Source organism: Pan paniscus, chromosome 12, assembly GCF_029289425.2.
Source record: "Pan paniscus chromosome 12, NHGRI_mPanPan1-v2.0_pri, whole genome shotgun sequence".
Classification (NCBI taxonomy): domain Eukaryota; kingdom Metazoa; phylum Chordata; class Mammalia; order Primates; family Hominidae; genus Pan; species Pan paniscus.
In genome coordinates, this window is record NC_073261.2 from 107,939,091 (window position 1) to 107,964,333 (window position 25,243).

Below are 25,243 nucleotides of genomic sequence, written 5' to 3' on the forward strand. Positions count from 1 at the left end.
GAGAGCAGAGTTAAAAAAATAAGGAATTAAGGCACATGAATATATGGGCCGCTGCAGCAGATGGAGCAGCAAATTTAAAAGTCTTGCGACAAGAACATGCTTAACCCATTATATGGTTTGGATATTTGTCCCTTCCAAATCTTATGTTAAAAGATGACTCCCAATGTTGGAGGTGAGGCCTAGTGTGAGGTGTTTGGGTCATGAAGGTCAATCCCTAATGGATGGCTTTGTACCTTCCCATGGTAATGAGTTACGAGGATATCTGACTGTTCAAAAGAATCTGGGACCTCCTCCCTTCTCTCTTGCTCCTGCTCTTGTCGTGTTACACATTTGCTCCTTGTTTGCCTTCTGTCATGATTGGGAAGCTTCCTGAGGCCTCGCCAGAAGCACATGCCAGGACTATGCTTCCTGTATAGCCTGCAGAACTGTGAGTCACATAAACCTCTGACTCAGGTCAGTTCATGCTTTTGCCTAGGCTTCCAGACTGTGGAGGAAGGGACTCCAGCCCACAGCCCTAGATTTGGGATGTCAGGCTTCCCTAAGTGAAGTCCTACCCATGAAACCTATAACAGAAGCCTCTGCTCTCTCCCTCGAAGGAGTGCTAAGAAGCCATAATGAGTTTATAATCCTGAATAGTAGAAATAAAACACCTTATTACAATGAGATGAAATTCACATTAGCTGCTCTGGCCCCAAACACAGCATACTAAGAAAATAATGATGCTCTTGGTACTTAGGGGTGTGATTTTAATAGAAAAGGTAAGGTTATCTGAAGTTACTCTGAAACGTATAGCACTTACAACTTTGATTGTCTACATAACTTATACAAATATTACACAATAACATCATAACCATGCAAAAACAAATGACCCCTGTACAAATTTTGGGTAGAATGCTGGCGGTTGGGTGTACAGTGGGGAGTAGGGGACAGATGAAATAACTTAAACCCAGGCACTCTTACCTACAGCCTGAATGTTTTACTAACTAAAAGACTCCTTGGATAACTTAAATTAAAACCATCAACAACTTCTGATATTCAACCTTAGCTATCAACTTGTCCCATGAAAACAGGCTGGAAACCTGCCTCAGTCCTTGATGATTTCACCAGCTCAGGTTGGCATGGCACATGTATCCTATCTAAAGCTTGGGTGAAGATAAAAGGAGAAAACTAAAATGGAGAACATGTTTAGATTCTGTAAACCAGAGTTAGGGGCTACTTTTTACAAATATCAATTCTATTTGTAACTGTATATTCCCTATTACTTGCCAAAATGAATCACAAACTCATTTGTGGATCCAATCATTTATCCATGTTCACTCTCCCAGACTTTGGGGGGCTTTCCTCAGATCTGGAAACTATTTTTGACAGCTGAGATTTTGTTCCAGACATGGAGTTTAGACTTGAGTTTGAGTTTAGCTTTAGTGTTTAAAGGGTTAAGGATGGGGCAGCCCAGGGTTAAGGGTTAAGGATGGGGCAGCAAAGGTAACATTCTACACTGAGTCTAGCCATGGGGAAAGGGCTTTGACAGTGTCTTCCTCAACAGGTTTTGCCATTGAAAGAAACATGAGACATTAAAGCTAAACTCAAACTCAAGTCTAAACTCTATGTCTGGAACAAAATCCCAGCTGTCAAAAATAGTCTCTAGATCTGAGAAAAGCCCTCCAAAGTCTGTCTGGCAGAATGAACATGGATAAATGACTGGATCCACAAATGACTTTGCCATTCATTTTGGCAGTACCAGGAAACAGACAGTCACAAATGGGATTAATATAATGAATGGCAGAGAAATGCTTAAAAAGATTTAAAAAGGAAGTGGTAATATTGATATTGCTACATATTGAACATTTGAACAATGTTTAGACATCAATTTCTGAAAACAAAGACAATGGCTATGAGCAGATAACTCAAAATGAAGAAACATTTATTTTTTGTTTTTTAAGAAAAGGTTAATCACATATTCATAGAGTCAGTTTGTTACTATGGAATCACATATGATGTCATAAATTTGACATTCTAAATGCAAAGCTAGACTGAGCAAGGGAAGTGACAGGAAATGGAGCTGGGGAGACAAAAATGTGGATAACAACAAAAGAATTTCAACAGGTAAAAAAATGAGTCAAACATCTCTCAAACAGAAAAAGGTGAGTGAACCGAGTGTCTTAGAATCTTGCCATGGGGCTGAAGAAATGTGGATATCAGTCCATCATTTGCCTCTGCAAAGGCTCTGCAATGATCAAATAATTTCAGATAATGGCTTCAGGTAGAGGAAAAGAGAAGGAAGAGAATAAAGGCAATGGAAAGAGTAGAGAAAAGGGAGAAGGAGAAATTTAAAAGAAATTAAGACAGCAAAGAAAAAGATTAAAACGTGCAGTATATAAATGATTCCAATAAGTCAGTATTCATTTAGCATATACTCATATGTTAGTAGTAAAAGGTAAAAACAGTGGCTGTCTTTGAAGAATGCAAGGCCTAGTAGGAAAGACAATAGACAAAGGACAACTCATTCCTCTGTAAAAGTATGTACAAAAAGACACAAGCAACACAGGGCAATATTTCACTCTGGGAACTTCCCCCAGGTCACACTGAGCTGGGTTTTGAAGAACACAGGAGAGAAGAGGAGACCATAAGGAAATAAGGCTGGTGTATGCAGGCAAACACAAGTCACTTGGTATTAGTAGAACATAGTGATAAAGTATAGAGTGAAGGGCATGCAAGTAGCAGGTACACAGGAAAACATCATGAGGCTCCTGGTCAAACCAAGTGAAGAAAGTGTTTATCCAGGAATGAAGCATTACTAGATTTACATCTTGTAAATATTACTCTAAATAAATATGGTGGACAGATCTAGAAGTGGAGAGGATTTAAGGCCATGAAACTTGTTTGAAAGGCTATATTCTGAAAATGTAGTCCCAGGATGGTCAGAGACCTGGAACAAGGCAATGATAATAGAGATAGAAAAAAGGAACTGGATTCAAAATATCATTTGGAATTAGAAGTAAGAGGATATTATGGTGACTGCTATGTATATGTATAAGGGGAGTGAGGGTTGATGAAAAGATTTTAAAATTAGTTCAGGAGCCATACAGCTATGCCATTCTCTCATGCAACTAACATTCTCATGCAACTAACATTGATGAGATTTTTCCTGCGTGCAAAACACAGAGCATAAACGGATGAATATAGACTGCTCTAGTGGATCTTGGTCTAACTTAGAAGTTGTGCTCCTTAAACATATAAATAACACTAATCTTGATCACATTGCAGCTACTTACTTAGCATGAAACAGTTCAAATAATATTCCAATAAGTATCTCCTCCAAATGAAAATGAAAACATAAATATTTGAGTAGAGTTCCATAAAGTGAGTCATCTTCTTGTGCTCTTTTACTTGGTTTTCCCTATCTGTTGTTAATTTGTTGGTAAGAAATCCCTTTCCACTCTAGATCTATGAGTAATTAAATGATAGGAACAGAAGACATGACTTTCAATAAATTTGTATGAGATTAAGGTCCTTATATTTAGAAATCAAACTAATATTGGTGAGGCTAGATCCACAGAAAATTTGAGCTATAGTGATGATGAAAACAAGAAAAAATTGAATTCTAAATGGCAAGGAAAAGTAAGTTCCATAAGTAGCAATTTTCAGAGTAATAGAGAAAAAAACCAAACTTATTCTACATAAACAACTTCACAATTCCCTAATATTTCCCATGTTATCAGTCTTTAAACAATAAATGCTGTATATCTCAAATCTATGAACCAACAAATTTCTATATTAAAACTTGTTTATATAGTTCTTTTTAATAAAATATGTGTTACCTTTTACTCATGCTTGTTAGAACAGGGGAAACTAAGGTCTAGAGTTTATACCTTTTTATATTGGCAAATAAATAAATTTTGTGTTTTCTTTATCCTTTTATTCCGAAAGCCAAAGTTCCTAATGCCCTGAGATTAAAAATTAATAAACATTCTTTGTTTCCTTGTCAAGAATGAGCCCAGAATGAGGTCCTCAAAAGAGAGTCTAGAAGCAGAAAAAAGAAAGGAATCTGACAAAACAGGAGTTCGTCTGAACAATCAGGTGAGCCGATCTCTGTAGCAGAGGTGAGGAAATTAAGGAGCAGAAAGCATAATGGAAAATGTTAGGGGGCAGGGAGTTCTGGGAGAGAAGACCAAGCTGTTGAGAATTGTATTAAGTCGTCCCTAATGTCCTCATGAGGAGGTTAAGGAACTAGGAGAGGTTGGGCCCTGCCTTCCCCTCCATCCGTACCCTAGTGTTCACTTCGAATGTGTGGAACCACAGCAGGCTCCTCTGTTCAGCCTAAACAGAGGGGAGACTGGTCTTTGTTCAAATCAGGGAGGGGAGGGGGTCTGGCCATGGCATTGACCACTTTCTGCACAATCTTTCAGATGAGGCGTGCAGTCAATCCGAATCACTCGCTGAGATGTTGCCCCTTCCAGGGTCACTCGTCGTGTAGACGCTGCCTTTATGCAGCTGAGGGAACAGCCCTTGGCCCCTGCCGCACAATACGTATTTATATTCACATGTGCCTGTTGTGGGAGCAGGGCCAGCAGATCACCATGATGAGGGTGAGCAGAGATCGCACTACTGATTCTGAAGGGGAACCACAGACAATCTGGGTGAGGGGAAGAATATGGCAAATAGAAACTCTTTTACTTTGCTGCTCCGTGGGGTCCTTCATTCTTGTTTCTCCTAAAAGAAAAGCTTGAGGGCTCCATTCCTTTTCAGCAGCTGCCTTAGAGTCCCCCTGCAACCTCAGTGGGGTACCAGTTGCCCTCACCTTTACAGTCTGGTAAAAAATGGTGGATATATTGTTTCAGCATCTGTTAACAGGCTTATCCTCGAGGGAAGAAGTGAGGAAAAGGGAGGAACAATGGTGAACCATACTAATATCCACATAAGAGGAGTCATAGTGAAAAAATATGTTTGCATCTTGGTTTTGGATGCTCTTTCAAGTGGACCCCCACATAGATGCTCCAAACAGAAGTGAGGACTAGACCAGAGTTAGAATAGTACAGAAGAGTTCAGGTTGAGTTAAGAGTCATTGAGGCCAGGGATCTTCTCACTGGGTGCTGCTATATTCAGCCTGACATGACTATTCTGCAGGCACATGTATAGAAGGAGTTGGTGATGGGGTTTTACACCGTTGGGTTTCTTCTTTCCATCACAGGGATCACAAGAATCATCACTGCGGAAGACAGACTCTCGAGGGTACCTTGTGCGCAGTCAATGGTCTAGAACATCCCGGAGCCCATCCACCAAGGCTCCATCCATAGATGAGCCTAGAAGCAGGAACACCAGTGCTAAGGTAGAGGTAAAGATGAAAGGGAGTAGTAGATGATAGAATAATAACAATGGTTAACATTTATTGATGCTTTCTACGTGCCAGGCCCTGTTTATGTGCTTTACATGTGTTAGCTAATTTAGCCCTTGGGAGAACTCCCTTCCACCCGTAAATCCCATTTTGCCACTGAGAAACCTGAAGTACAGAGGGAACTTGTTTAAGGTTTCACATTAATAAGTGGTAGAGCTAGCATTAAAACCCAGGGGCTCTAGATATAGAGGCTGCACACTTCCTCCTTCCTTCCTTCATTCAACAAATAGTAATTAACTGTGATTCTCAAAAGAGGGAAGGAAATAGTCACCACAAGAGAAAAAGAGTGTCAGATTGTGTGGCGCTTTGAGTTTTTAATTAGGCCTGACCACATAAGCAATTAAAAAAAAAAGTTAGTTTAGAGATTAAGATTTTGGAAGCAGAGCGAATGACCCAGACCCAGCCACTGGGAAAGCATGCATTCCTACCTAATTCATCATCTCTATTGGATTTGACTCAATCATCTAAACAAAAACATGCTTTTTTGAGTCATGTGTGAAACAATCTGAAATCATATATGGATACCTAATAACTTCTTGCTCACCTTAGTAAAGGAGTTTTTTTCTCTAGAATGGCCCTTTCCTATTTAGGAAAATGATTCTATGTAACTGTGCTTCACTGGCACAAGGAGCTCTGAAGGCCCTGGGGAGATGCTCCAGTCTCCAGACAAGAGACTTTCCCAGCCATCACTGCATCATTCACATGGGGAGCGGGGAGAGACATGCCCTGAGGTGCTATGTAGAGTGTTCTGGTGAGAATGTCTGGCCCACTTTGCTCATGGAGTTAACTGGAAGTCACACACTAAGGCACTGGCCAAGCAAGATCCATTCTGCATGCCCTCTGTCCTACCTGCAGGCCTCTGACTGAGTAGGTATATGCCAAGCAGGGGACAGAACTTTGCAAACCATGTGTCAGCTGCCTAAGGGGGAGGAAGAGGACTGGGTCCTATATACTCCAAACAAATAAAAACGTGTGAAATGCTTATGGGGAAGCTAGGGGAGAATGAAAGCAGACAGTCTCTGTGTCTGTTTAACAGAAATATCAAACAGCTGAGGCCTAGAAATGTCCGGGTCCCTTAAGCCCTACTTAAGGAGCTGAGATGAACCAGCACCCATCAAAGGTCTAGGAATGGAATAGGCAGAAGGGACAGATCCTTGACGGGAGATGGGCAGGCAGGCCTCGACTTCAGACGCCCATTGTCTTGCTGCAGCTCCCCAGCAGCTCCACGAGCTCCCGGACTCCATCCACCTCCCCAAGCCTGCATGACTCCTCACCGCTGCCACTGTCCGGGCAGCCCTCGCTCCAGCCACCCGCGTCGCCCCAGCTGCCCCGGTCGCTGGACTCGCGGCCTCCCACGCCCCCAGAGCCCGATCCTGGCTCCCGGCGCAGCACCAAAATGCAAGAGAATCCGGAGGCCTGCGCCCAAGGCATCGTGCGGGAAATCCGCCAGACCCGGGACTCGCAGCCGCTGGAATATTCGCGCACGTCCTCCAGCCAGCGCAGGGGGATCTACCCCGCCTCCACCCAGCTGGACCGCAACTCTCTGTCCGAGCAGCAGCAGCAGCGGGAGGACGAGGACTACTACGAGGCTGCCTGCTGGGCATCCATGAGGTCGTTCTACGAGAAGAACCCGAGCTGCTCGCGCCCCTGGCCGGTGAGCCAGCCCGCTGCCCCTGGCACCCGGGGCGCCCTTCCTTGCAGCCTCTTCCAGCCGCCCTCCTCTCCACTGCGCAGGGAGGTCCTCCCGCTTCTCCTCCCCAAACTTCGGGGAGTCCCAGCCTCAGCTGTCTCCAGCATCCCGCTTCTCCAAGCAGGGGCCCGCTGTCCTACTCTCACCCTACCCTGGAGGAGCCCCAACCCTGTCCTCTTCGTGGCTATGTGACTATCCTCCCGTTGGCGTCCCTCTCTGCAGCCCAAACCCAAGAACGCCATCACCATTGCTCTCTCATCCTGCGCGCTCTTCAACATGGTGGACGGCAGGAAAATCTACGAGGAAGAGGGTCTGGAAAAGTACATGGAGTATCAGCTCACCAATGAGAACGTCATCCTGACCCCGGGCCCGGCGTTCCGCTTCGTCAAGGTATTCTGCAAGCTGTCTTTGGCCCGCCAGGACCCTCGATGGCGAGGGAGGGACCCAGGCCAACCCTTGGGAGGGCATCCAATTTCCCAGATCATTCCTAGCCCACCCTTGTCATTCTTGTCTCCTTCTAGCTGACCCAGGTCAGTTTATGATTTCGCACAGGCTTCCAGACTGTGGAGGAAGGGACTCCAGCCCACAGCCCTAGATTTGGTATGTTAGTCTTCCCTAAGTGAAGTCCTAATCATGAGACCTGTAACAGAAACCTCTCTCCCTCGAAGGAGTGCTAAGAAGCCATAATGAGTTTATGATCCTGAGTAGTAGAAATAAAATGCCATATTACAGTGAAATGAAATTCACGTTAGCTCTTCTGGCCCCAAACATAGCATATTAAGAAAATAAAGATGCCCTTGGCACTTAGGGGTGTGACTTTAATAGAGAAGGTAAGGTTCTCTGCACTTACACTGAAATGTATAGCACTTACAACTTTGATCTGCTTATATAAATATTACACAATAACATCATAACCATGCAAAAACAAATGACACCTCTATAAGTTGTTGGTAGAATGTACTTATGAGACACAGTAAAAGCATGGGCAGGATACATGTTAATACATAAAGTACTCTGACAGAATATATACTAAAATTGGAACAAAACAGAGACGATTTGCATGACCTCTGGGCAAGATGACATGCAGATTCATGAAGCAGTCCATATTTTTCAAAATAAAAAAAAAATCATTAGATGATCAATAAAAGCAGATTTTAAAAATCAATCAAACATAGGGTTAGCCTGACCCTACTCTCTACCTGTCCCCCAGAGATAATTCTAGTGAACCCAAAGTGGAAACAATTTTCAACAAACATTACTCATGTATTGTGAACATTAACTGAGTTCCTATGAATGAGAGGTTGATAATACAGAAATGCATGGGATAAATCTTCCTTAAAGGAGCCAGAATCTCTCAGTGAAGATTCTTCAGAGCTTGAATTTGACTCTGATGAGATGCTTCCTCTCCGGCCTCCCCAGATCCACCCTGCCTGCCCCTCTTTACACACATTCATGTTTGTAACCTGCAGGCACTACAGTATGTCAATGCTAGACTCCGTGATCTATATCCTGATGAACAGGACTTATTTGATATTGTACTGATGACTAATAACCATGCCCAAGTGGGAGTGCGGCTTATAAACAGCGTCAATCACTACGGTAAGTAAAATAAATACCATGTGGAAAACCAGCTCTCCGCTCTGAAAGAGAGAAGCCATGTTATTTTGCTAACTGTGGCTTAACCAAATGCAGTGTCTTTGATACTGACACCCCCTTCTGCGCCAGGAATGTTTATTTGCCTATGTCAGAACAAGAGAGGCCATGTTCATTTTTAACTTCAGCACAGAGTTGGGCTCAAAGCTCTGGACTTAACTTGTCAAGTGTGAATTTCAAAGTCTTAATCCTAGGTCCTGCAATATATTTCTCTGTTGTATGTTTTTCACTTCTGAACTTGACTTCAAGAAGCCGTCAACCCAAAGGCTTTTACTGTGTGATCAAACTTCTTGCTCACCACAGATTTATGTTAAAGGTTTAAAGGTTTTCACCTCTCCTTTCCACTCTTAAAATCTGATTGTCCCCGGCTGCTCTCTCTCCCCACACATAAAATAATTTACATAGAAAATTTGATTTATTCTAGTCTCTTCAGTGTTTCTATCAGTGTGTTGGGGACTTTAAGAGAAAGTTCCAACTTTTCCTATTATGGAACTACCTGAATTATTTCAGGCACAATTAGCCTATTTTCTAAATGGGTATGTGAAGTTAAAATAACATTTAAATTGGGCATATTTACAAATAATTGAGATATAAGTTATGAGTTTTACTTTATATTATTCTAACTATAAGGCTGGAATCATTGAAGCACATTTTAAAATTTTTTGCCTTTTAAAAGTGCAGTCTTCATAGTGTTATGAAGTAAAAAGAGAGAACATAAAAATTTAACATAGATGAGTGGCATATAGCAATCATCTAGTAAACAACAGCTAGTATTTAACAACACATAGCCTTAATTGATTTAGTAGGTGATTGAGGTCTATCTATCCCTCACCACGCTGACCTATCAAGGCTGGAAGCATAAGAAATCAGTTATTTACCTGTTAATTCTGCTGATGAACTGATTGTGTACAACCTTCTCATGCAGCCTTGTTCATGGAATAAAAATCTTTTGACCCAGAAGAGTTAGTTACTTCCTTCTCTGGGTACTGAAAGCAATTCGTATCTCCATCTGCCAGGGTCTTTATTATAACAAATGTTTTACATGCCAGGCTCCTCAGTGAACTGTGATCTCCTTAAGAAGAGGGATGATGCTTTAATCATTTCTGGAGTCTCAGTGTCACCAAATAATTTCTGGGTGATGAAATTCATATGATTTAGGGATTTGTAGAATACACTTTTGTGCCACATATGCCCAATATTGACATAAGTGAAAAAATGAGAGCATTTTCTAATACCAAAGCAGATACTTCCACCAAGATAGTTAATGGACCTGACCTACTCTCTTGGTCCATACAGATGACAAACAACTAACTAGACACAGTATTCTGCTTTATATCATGTGCAGCTACCCAGTTTATCATATATCTAAAAAAAAAAAACCTCTGAATGATATTTTATCATATGAATAATCCTATGCTTTATATAACTACTGTCACATTGTTGAACATGTTTTGCTTTTATAAATAACCCTAAACTGAGACCTTTCTGTAGAAATCGTTATCAGAATTTCAGAATATTCCTTTTTTAAAAAAAAAGGAATCTTAGGTCAAAAGGTACAAACCGGTTAAAAGCTCTTGATACATATTGCATATCATCAAATCACTTTCTAGACAGCTTGTACCAATGTACACTTTTACCCGTAGTATATGAAGGTGCATATTTTATAAACCTCTTACAAACAGCCAGTGTTTTTTTGTAATTGTTACTGATTTAAAAAAGCATTTGATGTTATATTAATGTTTAATGATGATAATTCACTGTTATATGGCTAAATCACATGTCATGAGGGTTTGGTGTAGAGATTACTTCATTACCTAGGTAATAAGCATATTACCCAATAGGTAGTTTTTCAATCCTCATCCGCCTCCCACCCTCCACCCTCAAGTAGGCCCTATGTCTATTGCTCCCTTCTTTGTGTGCATGTGTACTCAATGTTTAGCTCCCACTTATAAGTGAGAACATGTGGTATCTGGTTTTCTGTTGCTGCATTAATTCACTTAGGATAATAGCCTCCAGCTCCATCCATGTTGCTTCAAAAAAGATGATCTCATTCTTCTTTATGGTTGTGTTCCATGGTATATATGCACTACATTTTGTTTATCCAGTCTATCATCAATGTGCGGCATTTAGGTTGATTACATGTCTTTGCTATTGTGAATGGTCCTGCAATGAAGATATGTGTGCATATATTCTTTTTGTTTTTTTTGAGACGGAATTTTGCTCTTGTTGCCCAGGCTGGAGTGCAATAGCGCTATCTCGGCTCACGGCAACCTCTGCCTCCCAGGTTCAAGTGATTCTCCTGCCTCAGCCTCCAGAGTAGCTGGGATTACAGGCATGTGCCACCACGCCCGACTAATTTTGTATTTTTTTAGTAGAGGCAGGGTTTCCCCACGTTGATCTGGCCAGTCTCAAACTCCCGACCTCAGATGATCTGCCCGCCTTGGCCTCCCAAACTGCTGGGATTACAGGCGTGAGCCACCATGCCCTGCCAGGCATATATTCTTATGGTAGAACAATTTATATTCCTCTGGGTATATACCCAGCAATGGGATTGCTGGGTCAAATGATAATTCTATTTAAAATTCGTTGAGAAATCTGCAATCTGCTTTCCACACCAGCTGAACTATTTTACACCCCCAAAAGCAGCATATAAGTATTCGTTTTTAACCACAACCTCACCAGCAGGTCATTTTTTAACTTTTTAATAATAGCCATTCTGACTGGTATGAGATGATAATCTCATTGTGGTTTTGATTTGATTTTCTCTAATGATTAGTGAGGTTAAGCATTTTTTTCATAGGCTTGTTGGCTGCATGTATGTCTTCTTTTGAGAAGTGTCTATTCATGTCATTTGCCCATTTTTTAACGAAGTTTGTTTCTGCTTGTTAATCTGTTTAAATACCTCACAAATTCTGGATTTTTGACCTTTGTTAAATGCATAGTTTGAAAATATTTTCTTCCATTTTATAGGCTGTCTGTTTACTCTGTTGATAGTTTCTTTTGCTATGCAGAAGCTCTTTAGTTTAATTAGCTCCCATTTGTCAATTTTTTCTTGTTGTTGCAATTGCTTTTGGTGTCTTCATCATGAAATCTTTGCCAGAGCCTGTCCAGAATGGTATTTCCTAGGTTTTCCTCTAGGGCTTGGGCTTTGAGTTTTATGTTTAAGTCTTTAATCCATCTTGAGTTAATTTTAGTATCTGGTGAAAGAAAGGGGTCCCATTTCAATCTTTGGCATATAGCTAGCCAGTTATCCCAGCACCATTTATTGAATACAGAGTCCTTTCCCCATTGCATGTTTTTCTTGACTTGGTTGAAGATCAGATGGTTGTAGGTGTGTGGCTTTATTTCTGGGTTTTCTAACCTGTTCCATTGGTCTATGTGTCTGTTTTTATACTGGCACCATGCTGTTTTAGTTATTGTATCTTTGTAGTATAGTTTGAAGTTTGGTTATATAATGCCTCCAGCTTTGTTCTTTTTGCTAAGGTTTGCTTTGGCTATTCCAGCTCTTTTTTGATTCCATGTGAATTTCCAAGTAGTTTTTTCTAATTCTGTGAAAAATGTCATTGGTAGTTTGATAGGAATAGCATTGAATCTGTAAATTGCTTTGGGCAGTATGGCCATTTTAACAATATTGATTCTTCCTATTCATGATCATGGGATGTTTTTCCATTTGTTTGTGCTGTCTTTGATTTTTTTTCAGCAGTGTTTTGTAATCCTTGTAGAGATTTTTCACCTCCATGGATAGCTGTATTCCTAAGTATTTTATTTTTGTGTGTGGTGATTGCAAATGGGATTGCATTCTTGATTTGGCTTTTAGCTTGAACATTGTTGGTATATAGAAATGCTACTGATTTTGCATATTAATTTTGTATCCTGAAACTGCTGAAGTTATTATCAGAGCTAGGAACTTTGGGGCAGAAACTATGGCATTTTCTAGGTGAAAAATCATATCATCTTCCAGTAGAGATAATCTGATTTCCTCTCTTTCTATTTTAATGTCTTTTGTCATTCTCTTGCCTGACTGCTCTGGCTAGGACTTCAAGGACTACATTGAATACAAATGATGAGAGTGGGCATCCTTGTCTTATTGCAGTTCTTCTAGCTTTTGCCCACTCAGTATGATGTTGGCTCTGGGTTTGTCATAGATGGCTCTTATTATTTTGAAGTATGTTCCTTTAATGCTGAGGGTTTTTTTGGGGAGGGGATTAACATGAAAGGATGTTAAATTTTATTGACAGCCTTTTTTGCATCTATTGAGATTATCATATAGTTTTTACTTTTAGTTCTTTTTACTTTTATTTGATGAATCACATTTATTGATTTGTGTATGTTGAACCAACTATGCGTCCTAGGAATAAAGCCTACTTGATCACGGTAGACTAGCTTTTTGATGTGCTGCTGGATTGGGTTTGGTAGTATTTTGTTGAGGACTTTTGCATCTGTGTTCATCAGGGATATTGGCCTGAAGTTTTCTTTTTTCTGTGTCTCTGCCAGGTTTTGGTATCAGAGTTATGTTGACCTCATAAAATGAGTCAGGGAGGAGTCCCTCCTGCATAATTTTTACAATAGTTTCAGTAGGATTCATACCAGTTCTTCTTATATGTCTGGTAGAATTTGGCTGAGGATCCATCTGGTCCAGGGCTGTTTATGGTTGATAGGTTTTTTATTACTGATTCAATTTAGAAACTTGTTATTGGTCAGTTCAGGGTTTCAGTTTCTTCCTGGTTCAATCTTGGGAGGTTATATTTTTCTAGGAATTTATCTATTTCTTCTAGGTTTTCTAGTTTCTATGCATAGAGGTGTCTGTAACAATCTCTGAGGGGTTTTTGTTTTGTTTTACTATTTCTGTGGGGTTGGTAGTAATGTCACTTGTGTCATTTCTGATTGTGTTTATTTGGATTTTTCTCTCTTTTTTTCTTTGTTAGTCTAGCTAGCAGTCTATCAATCTTATTTGTTCTTTCAAATAACAAACTTTTGGTTTTTTGATCTTTTGTATATTTTTTCACATCTCAATTTCATTCAGTTCAGCTCTGATTATGGTTATTTCTTCCGTTAGCTCTAAGGTTAGTTTTTTTCTTTCTTTTTTTTTCTAGTTCCTCTAGGTGTGATGTTATGTTGTTAATTTGTGATCTTTCTAACTTTCAATGAAGGTGTTTCGTGCTATAAACTCCCCTCTTGACAGTGTTTTAGCTATGTCCCAGAGATTCTGGTATGTTGTATCTTTATTATCATTAGCTTCAAATAATTTCTTGATTTCTGCCTTAATTTCATTGTTTACCCAAAATTCATTCAGGAGCAGGTTGGTTGTTTACTTTCCATGTAATTGTATGGTTTTGAGATAGAGCCTTTTCTTTTTTTTTTTGAGACAGAGTCTTGCTCTTTCACCAGGCTGGAGTGCAGTGGCGCGATCTTGAGAGCCACATCTTAATAGACCTTTACAGTTAGTGAGGAGGCTGTAGTTCAAGAAAAAGTACCCTGTTCTAGCCTAGACAAGAGTCAAACACTTGGGCTCAAGTCTGCTCTATGCATCTAAATCAGTGTGTTAGATAAGTCTTTATGTCTAACTTTCCTTTCCTGTAATGAAGATAATAATACCTTCAGTATGTTTGTGAGAATAAAATGGCATGATCTATGTGAATATACTATGCCCATAAACTGTAATGTACCAAATACAACCACTATTACATAAAATAGTTGAGGAATTTTAAATATTGGTACCATAAGATGATTTTTAAAGTTTATTTCTAAGGTAACTTTCCTTTAGGTTCACAAATAAAGCCAGTTGAATTTACAAATAAACTCAGTTATCTCTAAGGTAACTTTTATTTGGATTTACAGCATTTTGTCTTTAATCTCTGTCATAACAAAGTCTTTCTTGCCTGATCATAGGCTTACTGATTGACCGCTTCTGTCTGACCGGGGGAAAAAACCCCATTGGCTATTTGAAGGCATATCTTACCAACTTGTATATTGCTGCAGATTCTGAAAAAGTGCAAGAGGCAATACAAGAAGGTATTAGTCTGATTTTATTCCTCTAGTTAATAAAGAGGTTTACACTAATGGTGACTTACATTAAGTTTCGCATATGATTATGAGGCTTGTGGTCTTGTTGGATATTCTTCTGAAGTTTTTCCACATGGGGCAATACTTAAGTCTGTCCTTTAGAGCTTTGACTTTCCTGGAAATGGACATCCTCAGTAATTGTCCTACAATCCATTTTACATGTTCCATCCCTATAGAAACAGAGGCAGTGCATAGACAACTGTTCTGAGGTCTGTGGTTGTGAAGAGGAGTTGAGCCATCAGGTAATAGCTAGAGAGAAAACATAAGGTCTGGGAGAATTTGGTTTTTTTAATGGTAGAAACTATAACTCATGGACCTGAGAAGAGTATTAATCAGTCTCCATGATCTATCAGGTATTGCCTCTGCGACAATGTTTGATGGAGCCAAAGACATGGCTTACTGTGACACTCAGCTCCGTGTAGCCTTTGATGGGGATGCTGTCCTCTTCTCTGATGAGTCTGAACATTTTACCAAGGAGCATGGGCTGGACAAATTCTTCCAGTATGATACATTATGTGAAAGTAAGCCTCTTGCTCAGGTAGGTTCAATGAGTGCTAATTAATTTTTATGTACTTATTTATTTTCTAATATATAAATATCAATATTGGTCCATTCTGATGAATGTTTAAGTTATTCTAGGCAGGGCACTCCTTCTTACTGTCTTATCTTTGGAGCTTTCTCTCTTTCTTTCATGAATGGCTCACTTTGATGCATTCACTGCTGACAACTTTATTTTTAATTTTAACATTATTTTATCTATCCTTTTGGAAATACTTGCATGATCTTCCCATGATAAGAAGTCTGCCCTCTCCAAATTGGGAGTAACAGGAAATACTGCTTATCAATAAGCCATTTCTACATAATAAATTCTCAAAATAGTAGGGTCATTTCCAATAGATTAGAGTAAGCATTTGTTGAATCTCTGTCCTTGACTTCAAACTCAAGAAAGGCATCGCTTAATTGAGAAAATATGCACAACTAAGAACTTGAATCAAATAATGATCCTCAAACAAGTGCAAATTATGAATATGTAATCAAACTGAAACTATTTAGATTGTTTTGGATTAGTGCTGTTGAGTACCTTTCAATCCATCCATGAACTGAAGTGTTAAAATCAAGGTCGAAAATGAACAGAACCTATAACTTTTGAACAAAAGGAAATCTGAAATCAAAATGTCACTTAATCTGAATCTAAACTGATAGGTCTTTTAATTTTATTCTATCAATTTTCCCAAGAAATTTAATTGTTCTTTTTCTCAGTTCTTCCTGAACTTAAGTTAAACTTAAATATTGTTATTTTTATATAAATTCATAAAAGTATGAATAGACTAATTGAAAGTTGAAAAGTTTTTCTACTTAGTCACCTCTCATTAAAGCAAGCAATATTTAAACTATGGGAGTGTGTGTTCAACTTCATATTCTCTTTCTAAATAGCTCCTTTGGAAACCCTGACCTAGTGTTATAAAGTTCTGTATTAACAAAGCTTACTATTAAGAAAATTCTTTGTTATATTTTATATCAGTCTACTCTGCTGAAATTCAGAGCCTTTCACCATTATTGAAATGTGGAAATCCTCCATAAAAAGAACACTTAAACAAAAACACTTCAAAGAAAGCATTACTTCCAGACAAATGTTAAAGTAGTATTTTCCCATCTGAAGTAAATAATCTAAATTTCTTTTAGATTTTACATTTTTCAGTTCTTTTCTCATTTTGTACTTTGTTCTTTTTTTCAGCTTTATTGAGTTATACTTAATTTTTAAAAGTTGCACATATTTAATATATACATTTTGATGAATTTGGACATATACATAACACTCATGATACTGTCACTACAAATAAGGTAATAAACACATCCAGCACTCTCCTTGTCTTTTAAAATTTTTTTTGTATTTTGCTAAGAATACTTAGCATAAGATCTATCCACTTAACAAGTTTTTAAGTGTACAATACCATATTGTTAACTATAGGCACTACATTGTACAGCAGATCTCTAGAATTTATTCATCTTAGCAGATCTTCCAGGTCTCATCCATTTTGTTACAAATGGTAGTATTTCCTTCTTTTTAAAGGCTGACTAATATTATGTTGTGTCTTATCCCACATTTTCTCTATCCATTCCCCTGATGATGGACATTTGGGTTATTTCCAAATATTGGCCATTGTGAATAATGCTGTAGTAAACACTGCAGTTTACATAGCTCTTTCAGATCCTGCTTTCATTTCTTTTGGATATATACTCAGCAGTGGGATTACTGAATCATTTGGTAGTTGTTCTATTCTTAGTTTTTGGAAAAACTTCCATTCTGTTTTCTACAGCGGCTATACCATTTTACATTTCTGCCCACAGTGTATAAGGGTTCCACATTCTCTACATACTCCCCCAGCATTTGGTATCTTTGTTTTGTTTTGTCTTCTATAATAACCTTCTTGACTGGTAAAATTTGATATTGGATTGTGGTTTTTATTTGGATTTCTCTGATGATTAATGTGTTGAGTACCTTTTCATATACCCATTGACATTTGTATGTGTTCTTTAGAGAAATGTCTATTCAAGTCCTTTGCCCATTTTTAACCAGCTTAATTTGTTTTTATTTTGCTGTTGAGTTGTAAGAATTCCTTGCATATTTTAGAAATTAACCCTTATCAGATGTATAGTTTGCAAATATTTTCTCCCATTCCATAGGGTGCCCTTTCACTCTGTTGTTTCCTTTGCTTTGCAGAAACTTTCTAGTTTTATGTATTCTCACTTATTTTTGCTCCTTAAATTGCCTTTTTCTCCCATTAAACAATTAAAATTGTGAATCCCAACCCTACTTATTGCAGGAATACTCAACACATTTCTAGTATACATGCTTTCCTTTATTATGCAGTACTTCTGCCAGTTTAAAAAACATGCCATTTTTTTACATGAAAAAGATGATTTTCCATAAAGGCCAGAAGGCCTTGCTGGGTGTGTTCCACTGATGAGAAAGAATGTATGAGGTACAACTCCTACTGAAGACATTCAAGTATGTTGCTAGTAGGGTGTTGGTTTGGTCATGACAGTATCTTAATTTTGTCAAATGGAAGAGGTCTGAAAGTCACCAGCAAATGGGACAGCTGGAAAGGATTAATTTAAGTCCGAATGTAGTTTATGAGCCTCCAATCTCCAATGTAGTACAGTGACAAGTAACTGATATCTCCTGATTTGATCCCTATCTCTTGTCTCACCATTCTGGAATAATGGTCTCTAAGTGTGTGTGTGTATGTTTGTGTGTGTGTGTGTGTGTATCAGAATTTTTGAGGTATATTTATATAGAGTAAAATTTATAATTTTAAGTGGATAATTTTGTTTTAACAAATATATATAATTGTGAAATAACCACTAACATAAAAATACATACTCAACAGTTTCATTAAATCACTAAATTCCCTCATGCCCCTTTCGAGTCATCCTAGTACCCTATCTCCACACCCCATCAACCACTGATTTCTTTTTCTATAGTTTTGCCTTTTCCAGGTGTCACATAAATGGAATCATACACAATGCAATCTGACTTCTTTTATTTATCATAGCATAATGCAAGTCATTGCATGTATCAGTACTTGGCCCCTTTTTATTGCTGAGTAGTATTCTATTCTGTGGATGTACCACATTTTCTTTATCATTTACCTGTTGAAGGAGTAGGTCATTTCTAGTCTTTGACATTTATAAATGAAGCTACTTTTAAACATTTGAATACAAACTTCTGTGTAAATATAAGATTCCATTTCATTTTTAAATACCTAGAAGTGGAATTGCTAGGTCATGTGATAAATAGTGTATGTTTTATTTGATGAGATACAGTCAAATTATTTTCCCAAACGACATAACATTTTGCATCTCTAAAAGCAATGCATGATTTTGTTGCTTTGCATTGTTGCTGGCCTTTGGTAGTATTCAGTATTTTTCTTTTCTTTCTTTCTTTAAGCAATTTTAGTGTTGATAAAAAAATTATCTCATTGTAGTTTTGGCTTCATTTCTTTAATGACAAATGTTACTGAGCATCTTATCGGTGCTTTTTTCCATCACATATCTTCTTTGGTGAAGTACCTGTTCAAATATTTTCCTTATTTTATTGGGTTTTTGGTTTGTTATCAACTTCTGAGAGTTCCTCATATGTTTTGGATACTCATCCTTTATCAGGTGTGTGTTTTACAAATATCTTCTCTCAGCCTGTGCTTGTCTTTCATTCTAACATCTTTCAGTGCTTTTCAGTGAGCAGAAACTTATAATTTTGATGAAGTCAGATTTATCAATTTTTTCTCTTAGAAATTGTGCTTTTAATGTCATATATAAGAAATCTTTGCCTAATCCAAGGCCACAAGGATTATCTCCAGACTTTTTATATAGAAATTTTATGGTTTTAGGTTTCTTACTTAGGATTATCATCTATTTTGAGTCAATATGGTATTTGTGCAAAGCACAAGTTGTGGTTCATTTTTCCTGCTTATCCTAATTTCCTGGATATCTTAATTGTTCAAGCATTATTTGTTGAAAAGGGTGACTTTCTGCCTTGTTCCTTTAATACAGATATTCATCCTTTTATCAATATTACATTGTCTTGATTATTGTAGTTTTATAGTAGTTCTTTTTTTTTTTTTTTTTTTTTGACAGAGTCTCGCTCTGTCGCCCAGTCTGGAATGCAATGGCATGATCTCGGCTCACTGCAACCTTCGCCTCCCAGGTTCAAGAGATTCTCCTGCCTCAGCCGCCCGAGTAGCTGTGACTATAGGCACCCACCACCACACCCAGTTAATTTTTGTATTTTTAGTAAAGAGTAAAATACCATATTGGCCAGGCTGGTCTCAAACTCCTGACCCGCCTCAGCCTCCCAAAGTGCTGGGATTACAGGCATGAGCCACTGCACCTGGCTATAGTATTTCTTAGGACCAGGTGGTGTGAATACTTCAACTTTGTTAAAATGAACATATATATATATATATATACAGAGAGAAAGAGAGAGAGAGTACAGTCTGATTCCCTTGCACTTTCATATAGATTTAAGAAGTTTATTTCTGGGGGAAAATTTTTTACAAGAATTTTTTATTTTTATTTTATTTATAGCTAGATCTTGGGATAATAGATATCTTAACAATATTAAGTCTTTCTGTCCATGGACATGGTATTTCTCCTCTCCTCATTTACTTAGATCATTTAAATTTTTTTTAGTCTTTTGTAGGTTTTAGCACACAGATATTACATTTTTTTATTTATACCTATGCATTTTGTAATATTTTGGTACTATCATAAATGGTACTTTAAAAATCCTTACTGTCCAATTATTTATTGCTAATACATAGAATCACAATTGGTTTTTGTATTCTGCAACCTTGTTCAATTTCCTTGTTAGTTCTTGCAACAATTTTGTAGATTGAGATTTTCTAAGTCAACAATAATGCTGACTGTGACTAAAGACAGTTTTATTTCTGTGTTTCCATGCTGTATATCTGTTATTTATCATTCTTGCCTTTTTACCTTGCTAGTACATCCAGTACAATGTTCAGAACAGTGATGAGGGTGGACACCCTTGCCATATACCCAGATCTTAGGGGGACATCAATCTTTCACTCTTAACTGTTATCCATTGGTCTTTTCTAGATGCCTTTTGTCAGGTTGAGGGAGTTACCTTCTCTTTCTAGCTTTTTGGGAGTTTTTATAATAAATGAAGGTTGAATTTTGACTAATGCCTGATTTGCATCTATTAGAGAAAAAACGTGGTTTCTCTCCTTTAGTCTGTTGTTATGTAAATTACATTAATGGATTTGTAAAAGCTGAGGCAGCTTTGCATTGTTGGTATTAATTCAAGTTGGTCATGTGGTATTATCCTTTTCATATATCGCTGAATCCAATTTGTTAATATTTTGTATTATTTATTCATTTATGTATTCATGTTCATCCTCTACAGTTTTCTTCTCTTGTAATATCTTAATCTGACTTTAGTAACAGGGTAGTACTAACCTCATAAAATGTGATACAAACTATTTAAAATGTTTGGTAGAATTTTTCAGAGAAGCCATCTGGGTCTGGACTTTTTTCTTTGTTGGGAGGCTTTTAACTACTGATTCAATTATTTTGATAGCTATAGAACTTCCATTTTTCTTTTTCTTCCTTTTCTCATTCTTTTCTTCTCTCTGTTTATGAGCTTGCATTTTTCAAGGAATTTGTTCATTTAAATAATTGAATTTATGGACATAAACTTTTAGAGTGTTTTATTAATATGTTTTTAACATTTGTAGGATCCTTAGTGATGTGTCCCCACTTTTATTTCTGATACTAGTAATTTGTGTCTTTTCTTTTTTGTTGTTGTTTTTCTTGGTCAGTTTGGCCAGAGGTAAATCAATTTTCCTGAGCCAGCTGTTCCTAAGTTTTCAAATGTGGAAGCTGAGACTGTTAATTTGAAACCTCTCTTCTTTTCTAATATAAGCACTTAATGCTATAAATTTTCCTCTAAACACTGCTGTAGTTGCATCCCACAAATTTTGATAGATGATTTTTTTTATTCAATTCAAAATATATTTTTTAAATTTCTCTGTAATTTCCTCTTTGAAGGAAATAGGTTAGAAGTAGGTTATTTAATTATCATATATTTGGAGTTTATTCAGGTATCTTTCTATTGTTGAAACAAAGCTTAACTCTGTTGTGATTAGAAAACATATTTTGTATCTCAATTATTTAAATTTGTTGTGGTATGTTTTATGCCCAGAATATGGTCTATCTTGATGAATATGTCATGTGTATTTGAAAAGAATATTCTGTTGTCATTAAGTATTCTATAAATGTCAATTAGATTATGTAAATTAATTCAGGTCATATTGCTTGGGTTTTTTATATTGTCAGTAATTTTCTGTCTACTTGCTTTATGTACTATTGAGAAGGCAATGCTGAAGTCTCCAAATATATTTGAGAATTTATCTATTTATCCTTTCAATTTTATCAGTTTTGTATCATGTATTTTGAATCTCTGTTTTTAGGTGCCCACATATTTAGGATTATTATATTGTCTTAATCTTAATTAATATCTTTTCATTATGTAATATTCATCTGATACTCATATAATCACTCCAGCTTTTTTGGGGGGGCTAATGTTGGTATGATATGATTTTTCTATACTTTTATCTATGTCTTTATATTTAAATTGTGTTTATATTTAACTTATTTTTCTTATAGATATTACAGTTGGTGCTGCTATTTTATACAATCTGGCAATCCCTGTGTTTTAATTGCTATTTTTAGGACATTTAAATTTAATGTGATCATTGCTTTGGTTGGATTAAAATCTACTATCTTCCTATGTTTTTTCTGTGTTCCAACTGTTCTTAGTCCCCTTTTTCTTTTCTTTTTTCCCCTATTTACTTACAGACTTATTGTGTGTTTTTACGTTCCATTTTATCTCCACTATTGGCTTATGACTCATTTAAAATTTTTTATTAGTTACTCTAGTGTTTACAATATACAACTTTAAGTAATCACAGTCTATTGTCAATGTTATACTCTACAACATCATATGTACTGTAAGAACCTTGCAACAACGAACTGCCAAACTCTCCCTCTCATGTTTTGTGCTACAGTTGTCATATATTTTTATTTTATCTATGCTATAAACTCTCTATACTTTGCTACTGTGAACCTCAAAAATCTGAAACAGGTCTCAGTTAATTTAGAAAGTTTATTTTGACAAGGTTGAGGATACGCATGCATGGCACAGCCTCAGGAGGATCTGACGACATGTGACCAAGGTGGTCAGAGCACAGTTTGGTTTTATTCATTTAAGGGAGATATGAGATATTAATCAACATATATAATATGAACATTGGTTCGGTCTGGAAAGGCAGGACAGCTTGAAGCAAAGGTAGGAAGACTCCAAGCGGGTTTGAGTTTCTGATTAGCCTCTCCAAAGGAGGCAATCAGATATGTAGTTATCTCAGTGAGCATGGGGTGACTTTGAATAGAATGGGAGGCAGGTTGTCTCTAAGCTGTTACAGGCTTGACTTTTCCCTTTAGCTTAGTGACCTGGGGACTGCAACGTTTATTTTTCTTTTCCACTACTATTTCTGTTTTTGGCAATTAAATACCGTCTAGTAAATAAGGATGAGGCAAAAATATGTATTTCATATTCAAATTCCTTTTAATCATTTTCAGAGATCTTCCTTTCTTTGTGTAGATCAGGTTTTTCTCTGTTATCATATTCCTTCTGCCAGGAGATCTTTTGTTTTATTTTGTTTTGTTTAACATTTCATGTCGTACAAATCTACTGGTACTGAATCTCTGTTTTTCTTTGCCTAAAAAGTTTTATTCTTATTTAGTTTTTAAAACAATATTTTATTTTTACTGAATGTAGTATTCTGGGTATACTGTGTGTTTCTCCCAGCACTTTAAAGATGCTCTTCCATTGTCTTCTCATTTGTATAGATTTTGATGACAAATGTTATGAATTTTGTATCTTTGGTCCTTAGTATGTAATGTGTCTATTTTTGTCTGGCTGCCTTCATAATTGTCTATATTTCCTTTGGTTTGAATATGAGAGGGGAGTGTGTGTGTGTGTGTGTGTGTGTGTGTCCCACAGCATTTCAATGCTCTGCTCTTCTTTCCCCACTCTTTTTTTCTCTTTCTCTTTTCAGTTTGGGCAATTTCTATTGACCTGTCTTCAAGTTCACTCATTATTTCTTTAGCTGTGTTGAGTCTACTGACACATCCATTAGGCACTCTTTATATAGTTCCATTCAACTCTTTTCATTTCAATCTCTTCGCCAAAATTGCTAGTCTACTCATGTATGGTATCCACCTTTAAAGTAGACATTTAAAGATATTAATCACAGTTATTTTCAATTCCCTCTGTTATATTTGTGACACTTGGGTCATTACTAAGTCTAGTTCTTTTAATTTCTCCTAAAAGTAGATTGTTCATTTTGTTTTGTTCTGTTTTACTGTGGGACTAGCAATTATTGTGATAGATTGAATCAATCAAATCAAGTATTAAAGTTGTTTTAGGTTTTGTGGTTGCTATGGTTATCTTCATGGCACCACAGGATCCAAGTTTGTCTGGTATCAACTTTGTTCTTAGGGTGCAAACTGGCTTACCAGAGGGTTTTTCTCAAGATTTCTAGTCGACTTTCAGCAGCAGGCCTTCCCTGTGTGTCTGCTGCAGAGAAGGTCTCCTCATTCTTACCCCTTCCCAGCTATTTCTTCTATCTTCCTAGGGCTTAGGGATGAACATCCTGGATCTTGCCATGCCCCAGTGATAGCCAATATCTAATGGTACCAATCCTTGATAGTCTCTTATCCTCCCAAAGTTAGAATGTTTTCTTCTGTAACAGTGGATCTTTACTCATGCCCTGAAGGATAACACTGTTTGAAGCTCTTCTAGCAGTCTAGGCTCTTTGTTCCTGAGGGTATAAGCAACTAAGCGGAGTTTTAGTCTTTGCCCCCAGTGGCAGCTGCTCCCCTCCTCCACACCTGTGCCATCAAGGATGGCTTTATTCTATCACCCCACTGCCTGCAGTCTTTGTCATCAGCATCTAGTGAAGTCCATGGAGAAAAGCCTAAAAGAGAGTGTGTAATTCTTGTGCCTGTGGATCCTAGGGCTTCTATGCTCTCTCATTGGTGGACCCCAGTTCTTTGTCAATGTCTTTTTGAAATTACTTGAATTGCTTGTACTTGCTTGTATGGAAGCTGGTATAACTTTCTTCAACACTCTACCAAAAGTACACAGTTCTTGCACTCCATGTCTTCTTGAAGATGACTGTTTTTCCCTAGTTTTCATGCTAGGTGGTTACCCTGCAATCTCAGCTCTTTGATGGGCTCAAGAAAAGTTATTTTTTAGATTGGAGTTTTCTTGTTATTAGGGTGGGAGGAACAGTCTCTCCCTAGTATTTGCTTTTTGTAAGTTTCCCTAGTATTGTTATATTTTTATTGATAAATTATATGCTGTACTACTGTGCAAATATATAAATTATAAAACATACCCCAATATAGAAGTAAAAGAGAATGAGATGGGTACTTGGTTTGAATGTGGTGACATAACTCAGCATTCTCTGTTTCTTCCATTTGGAAATCATCCAAAAACAGCAAGGGAAACTGTGCCCCTCTGTGTTTTAAAGACTAACTGCAATGAGGGTGGTTCCTGCCAACAGTCACTATGAGTTTGCTGCTTTTGTCATAAAAACAGTCCCAGTTTTTTCACCTATATGTATGGCCTCTTACCGTGAGAAAGCAAATTTACTTGTTTTTTTCTAAGATATACAATCTTAAAGAAAATTTAAGCAAATGGTTACACAATAAGTCATGTTTACAGAAAACTGTTTGTTTCCATGACAGCAAAGAAGGGAGCCTTTGAATCATGAAAACAAGTCAGTCTCCAAATACTACCCTTGACCTTCCCCTAGAAACCCACCAATTATCCCAAGAAAAACCAGTCTACTTCA

General features: G+C 37.5%; 1 protein-coding gene, 1 long non-coding RNA gene and 1 other non-coding gene across 7 annotated transcripts in view; 2 read left to right on the top strand and 1 right to left on the bottom strand.

Moving 5' to 3' along the window:
* The window catches only part of LOC117979087 (uncharacterized), a 132,090-nt gene that overhangs the window by 100,808 nt on the left and 6,039 nt on the right, over nt 1-25,243 (bottom strand). The window lies entirely within an intron of this gene.
* NT5C1B (5'-nucleotidase, cytosolic IB) overlaps nt 1,452-25,243 on the top strand; it is a 28,016-nt gene continuing 4,224 nt past the window's right edge. The window contains exons 1-9 of one of the 5 annotated variants that reach the window (XM_008952344.4): nt 1,452-2,141; nt 3,988-4,077; nt 4,407-4,586; nt 5,189-5,326; nt 6,603-7,046; nt 7,305-7,472; nt 8,552-8,681; nt 14,625-14,747; nt 15,152-15,336. In XM_008952344.4, coding sequence (XP_008950592.3) covers nt 2,112-2,141; nt 3,988-4,077; nt 4,407-4,586; nt 5,189-5,326; nt 6,603-7,046; nt 7,305-7,472; nt 8,552-8,681; nt 14,625-14,747; nt 15,152-15,336 — 1,488 coding nt within the window. In that variant the 5' untranslated portion in view covers nt 1,452-2,111. Of the gene's footprint in view, nt 2,142-3,987; nt 4,078-4,406; nt 4,587-5,188; nt 5,333-6,602; nt 7,047-7,304; nt 7,473-8,551; nt 8,682-14,624; nt 14,748-15,151; nt 15,451-25,243 lie in introns of those variants that run through there. The other 4 variants (XM_055108217.1, XM_003826999.5, XM_008952348.4 and 1 more) reach the window with 4 other exon arrangements.
* LOC112438938 (U6 spliceosomal RNA) lies at nt 8,092-8,193 on the top strand. The gene has a single exon (XR_003027255.1). It is a non-coding gene; the product is annotated as a U6 spliceosomal RNA (small nuclear RNA).